We start from the raw sequence: 6,000 nt of genomic DNA, 5'->3' as shown, positions 1-6,000 counted from the left end.
AAAATCTGTGTCTGCTGTATTGAGCAGTGACTAGGTTGAGTGGCCCATTCATGGAATGTGCTCTATCAGCCTCTTCATTTTATGCTGTGGCATCAGCAGAGGGAGCCTGTTTCAAACTTTGAAAGTAACCATATGGCTCCCAGATATATTGGAATTCCAGCCCCTAGAATTTGTCTCTGTATTTTTTTTATATCTTTTTGGCATTTACAAAATACATTTTTCAAAAAGAGGAATATTCATTTGTGTTCAAAGGAACGAACGACGTGTATCAGGAAGAAATGCAAATAGTCATGCTAAAATGCATGGCATTGTACCAGGATTATTCAAAACTGCTGCACTATAAAATTTAGCAAGTAAGAATTGAAGAGCCAAAACATCTTAACGTCGGTTCTAATAAGCTTCAATGTTAGGAAATTACATTTTAGAGCTCAATGAAATTTCATTGCCTCAAAGTAAAGTTGCTATGGAGAATTCTTACACACACACCCTAAGAAATGGAATCTTCAAGTACTTGACTGAATAGATTCTACAATATTCAATTTCCGGATTCTATGCAATTTCTGGTGTTTGGTCCACATCACTGACTTTGAAATATTACAATTAATAAACAAATGACTGTCTTGCAATATATTCTATCTGGATTGTAATTTCATATCTAGCTGCAGTGATGAAATAAGACCCATATCTGTGTTAAGCAGTGTTAGAGGGTTTTTTTAAAAAAGAACCAACTAATTTGCTTACACAAAGATTAAATAAAAGTGGGCCTTACATATACTCACATTTGAGGGAAATACTGTGAAAGATCAAGCTATGATACTGGTAGAACCACGTGTCATTAAGCTGCGATTTGAGTATTAATTGATACCTACAATTGGCTTTGGATTCACAAGAGTTCTAATGTGCTGGATGAGTTGACACACTATAGCACCAAGGTTATTTCACTGAGGCAAGGTACAATGGAATAAGCCTATGTCAATATCAATATCCTTCCAGTATATTTTGGAATTTAGTTTAGGACTAGAGTTCGATGAGAGCCAGTTTGGTGTTAGGGTTAAAGAAAGCATCAGGCTAGAAATCAGGAGACTATATCTGTTCTTGTCCTGCTTTAGGCACAAAGCCAACTGGGTAATCTTAGGCCAGTCATTTGCTCTCAGCCCTAGGAAGGAGGTAATGACAAACCACTTCTGGAAAACCTGTCCAACAAAATTTTAGGGGCTTGTCCAGGCAGTCTTTGAGAATCAGACATCACTGGATGGAAGAAAAAAAGGGGGAGGCTTGTATAGTTAAATGCTGGCTGGGGAATTCAGGACGTTGAAGTCCACACATCTTGCTGAGTTTGAGATACGCTATCCTAGAAACATGACTCACTTCCTTTGATAATACCTCTGGGATATACACCTTCCAGTTATATAATACACTGCATTATATTTTATAATACAATCAAAGCAACCATTCCCTCCTTGTTTTGATAGTCTGGACGTGCCCTAAGAGAACCAGCAGTTCCTTTTTTACAAAATGGGAACCATACCTGAGGATCTAATTGGTGGAAGGCAGAAAAGAGCTAACTGGGATGGTGATGGTGGAGATAAATTCTCATCTGCCTCAATAATACAGCCATTCCTAGCCCAGGGCCCTCCATATGACTCAAGAGCATAAAAATAGCACCTCTGGCTCTTGCCATAACTCCTCTGAGTCCAGATGTTTGTTTCTCACAGAAGCTAGGCAGGTATCTCCAGCATGCTTACCATCTTTGACCACCAGTGTTCTTCAATTGGTATTTGGGCAAAAGCTGCCACCAGTGTGGAAATCTGTCTTCACTCACAGCTGTCAATAGACCTATTATTCCCTATGAATTTATCTAGTCTACTTACAAAGCTAAATCAATGTCCATCCTCATCTCTCACGCATCAACTATGAATTGCACGAAGAAGCATCTTCTTTGGACTGCATCCTTAGCTTACCTCTTCAAACCAAGAAAGGAATGTCTGATCTTTTCCCATTCCCTGCATGTTTTAACCTTCCTATCGTATGTCCCCAGCACCACCATATGTTTTCTAAGCTAATGAGCCCCCATTGTGCTCATTTTTTTTTCTCCCAAGAAAAGTACTTTGAGTCCCTAATTATGTGGGTTGCTCTCTTCTACTTCTTCTCATTTTCTCTGTTGTACCTTTTTCCTAAATGTAGCAACGGGAGCTATGTGCAGTAGTTCTGATGATGACAATGCACCCATACTTATATATTTCTGCTCCAATGTGCATCACTTTGCACTTCCTTAAGTGGAATCACATTTACCATTTGTTTGATAAAAGTCGGATATTTTAAAGAGAATTTTCTGGAGCTCTTCACAATTGCCATTGGATTTCATCAGCGTCCATGAATTCAGCCAGTTTACTACTTGCCCTTAAACTAGGATTTAGTATGACCAAGTTAAAAAGGATCAGTCCTAACATACAACCTTGTGAGATTTCCCACCCTTGAAAAGGTTATCCTTTTATTGTTAGTTTTCTTTTTCTGCAAGTTAGCAACTTCTAAAAAGACCAATCTTGTCCCATAAATGTCTATGGAGATTCTCTGTCATCCAGGTCCTGGTTGTCCCAAAGATGCTTTTTCAAGAGGCAACTGGACTTTCAGGTTTTTCTTTGAAGATGTTTCGCTTCTCAACCAAGAAGCTTCCCCAGAGCTGAAGAAGCTTCTTGGATGAGAAGTGAAATTTCTTCAAAGAAAAACCAGAAAGTCCAGTTGCCTCTTGAAAAAGCACCTTTGGGATCTTATCCCATAGTTAAACTACAACTCCCATACTCCCTCACCACCATGGCCAGTGGCCATGTTAGGAATGAGTAGCAATAGCACTTATATACCACTTCACAGTGCTTTACAGCCCTCTCTAAGCTGTTTACAGAGTCAGCCTATTGCCCCCAACAATCTGGGTCCTCATTTTACCCACCTCGGAAGGATGGAAGGCTGAGTCAACCTTGAGCCTGGTGAGATTTGAACTGCCAAATTGCAGGCAGCTGGTAGTCAGCAGAAGTAGCCTGTAGTACTGCACTCTAACCATTGCGCCACCATGAGTATACATACATAGAAATTATCCAGGGCTTGGACCCAGAAATCTGGCAGAAAATCCATTTTTGCAGTGTCCTTAACTTGATATCTAGACAGACTGCAATAGCAGAATTCATTTTCTGGTATGAGTTTCATGTTTGGCCACCATTCTAAATCAATTCATACGTTAATTTCTTCCAGAAAACGGATGTTGCAGAATCTATACCTGGCATGATTATGTGCCTCATATAAAAAGCAGTGTCATGCCCTAAGGGCAGTATATCTCAAACTTGGCAGCTTTCAGATGTGTCAGCTTTAATGTCCAGAATTCCCCAGCCAGCAAGGAGTTGAAGTCCACACATCTGAAAGCTGCCAAGGTTCAGAAATGCTGCCCTAGGGCACGGCCACAAAATTCAAAATAGTATTATTGAAACCCTGCTTGCCTTTTATGTGTATTGCACATTTTAGAAAGGTAGGGTTTGAATCACACTGTTGTGGGCGCCATTTCAATATTTTGTTTGTATCCCTTAGACACCCCCTTGTCACAAAGAGAGTGCACAATATACTGCATTTGAAATATACCCCTTAGATTTTACCCTGTCACGTTGCAGGGCAGGTGGGTAATTTACCTTCAAAGATCTCATGCAAACCCATCACATTTGACTGACTAACTAATATGGGTGACATGATAGCAGTGTTCCAATATCTCAGGGGCTGCCACAAAGAAGAGGGAGTCAAGCTCTTCTCCAAAGCACCTGAAGGCAGGACAAGAAGCAATGAGTGGAAACTAATCAAGGAGAGAAGCAACCTAGAACTAAGGAGAAATTTCCTGACAGTTAGAACAATTCATCAGTGGAACAACTTGCCTCCAGAAGTTGCGAATGCTCCAACACTGGAAGTTTTTAAGAAGATGTTGGGTAACCATTTGTCTGAAGTGGTGTAGGGTTTCCTGCCTAAGCAGGGGGTTGGACTAGAAGACCTCCAAGGTCCCTTCCAACTCTGTTTCTATTCTATTCTATTCTATTCTATTCTATTCTATTCTATTCTATTCTATTCTATTCTATTCTATTCTATTCTACTCTACTCTACTCTACTCTACTCTACTCTACTCTACTCTACTCTACTCTACTCTACTCTACTCTACTCTTATCCTATCCTTATCCTGTCCTATCCATTGGTTCACTTAACCGATGCTTAGCACATGGCACCAACACAACTGTAAATGAGCAAGAACAACTTGGAACACTTTGCCACTCAGAAACAATGATAACAACCAGAAGATCCTTTTAATACCCTTTCCCAAAACACAGATGGTGGAGCAATTGAGATAGCTGGCCTTTCCACCTCTCCTCTCCTCTCCTCTCCCCACCCCACCCAACCCCCACCCCAGGACACACAATTGTCATTGGAGTGAAGTAGGAGGCTTAGCCTGATCTCAACTATTTCATTCCTTGGCTAACATCCCAGCAGATGCCGATGTTTTGACGGCCCCTCTTGATTTGACTTCATTATTGATTCTGAATGATGTGGAGCCCGGGAATTCACTGGCAGTCTGTCCAGTGGGTTAAGCCAGCTATGGAGCGCTGAGGGTTCCTTCAGCCTTTGATGTGGGATGAAAAAAAAAAAGCTTTGCCTGAAGCAGAACTCATACATCAACCCTGCTATCCCAGTCTTATAATACGGATGCAAGAGTGAAAGGGGAAGTTTTATGGGAAAGAAATCACTTTGGTTTCTCGCTGGGAAGGGAATACTCAGGAAGTCATCATACTTTCCGCTCGGTTTTAAATCAGGAAATTTGGGCATGGCATTGGTGGAGAGTGAAGAATTGCTGCTCGGGTCTGCAATAGATGTTGCTGTGTGGATTATTTCTGTTCCAGATATCAGCCATTGCATTGCAGGAGCCATGGTGGCGTAGTGGTTAGAATGCAGTATTGCAGGCTAACTCTGCCCATTGCCAGGAGTTTGATTCTCACCGGCTCAAGGTTTGACTCAGCCTTTCATCCTTCCGAGGTGGGTAAAATGAGGACCCAGATTGTTGGGGACAATATGCTGATTCTGTAAATTGCTTAGACAGGGCTGTAAAGCACTGTCAAGCGGTATATAAGTCTAAGTGCGATTGCTATTGTTATTGCAGTGCAGTGCAGTACATCCTGTCCCATCCCATCCCATCCCATCCCATCCTCCTCTGAATTTTCTCCAGTGTATGCAAAGAGGTATAAGAGTGCAGAGAAGAGGAATAAAGATGATGAGGGATCTGGAGGCTAAATCATATGAATGATTGAGGGAACAAGGTATGTCTAATCTAACAAAGAGAAGGGCTAGGGACAGTAGTGGGATTCAAATAATTTAACGATCGGTTCTCTGCCCTAATGACCAGCTGGGTGGGTGTGACAGGCAGCACTCAGTCTTCTGCACTCACACACCCCCGGGAGCAAAAATGGGCCTAGGGCCTAGTAGGCCTCCCTGCAGCCTCCTGGGAGCAAAAACGGGCCACAGGGGGGGGGCCTAGTAGGCCTCCCTGCACTTACCTGGGAGCCAAAACAGGGTGCATGGGGACTCCTGGGAGGGGCAGGGGCAGCCAGCAATTTAACAACCGGTTCTCCAGAACCGGCTGAATCCCACCACTGGCTAGGAGGGATATGATAGCAGCCTTCTAGTACTTGATGGCCGTCAACTGCCTGAATTCTGATCCCATGATTCTGGGGATGCTGCAATGGTCGTAATTATGAGGACCAATTACAAGTCACTTTTTTCAGCGCCGTTGTAACTTTGATCGGTTGCTAAATGAATCATTATACCATATTTTTTGGAGTATAAGACGCACCTTTCCCCCCCAAAAAAAGGGGTAAAAATTTGGGTGCGTCTTATACACCAAATATAGCCCCGTCCACCCATTGGCCCCCACCCTTTGGCCTCTGCCTCCCAGCAATTTACCTCCTTGCAGCAAGCAGCAAGAAG

General features: G+C 42.5%; 1 protein-coding gene across 1 annotated transcript in view; it reads right to left on the bottom strand.

Moving 5' to 3' along the window:
* Nucleotides 1-4,439: 4,439 nt before the first annotated feature.
* TMEM200B (transmembrane protein 200B) overlaps nt 4,440-6,000 on the bottom strand; it is a 41,274-nt gene continuing 39,713 nt past the window's right edge. Inside the window, exon 3 of the mRNA XM_087876342.1 lies at nt 4,440-4,642. Within this exon, the coding sequence (XP_087732468.1) occupies nt 4,498-4,642 (145 nt within the window). The 3' untranslated portion in view covers nt 4,440-4,497. The remainder of the gene's footprint in view (nt 4,643-6,000) is intronic.

The sequence above is a fragment of the Pantherophis guttatus genome, chromosome 10, assembly GCF_059756535.1.
Source record: "Pantherophis guttatus breed Tessera chromosome 10, ASM5975653v1, whole genome shotgun sequence".
NCBI lineage: Eukaryota > Metazoa > Chordata > Lepidosauria > Squamata > Colubridae > Pantherophis > Pantherophis guttatus.
Note: the sequence above shows the minus strand (reverse complement) of the source record. Positions and strands in the feature narration are given on the sequence as shown.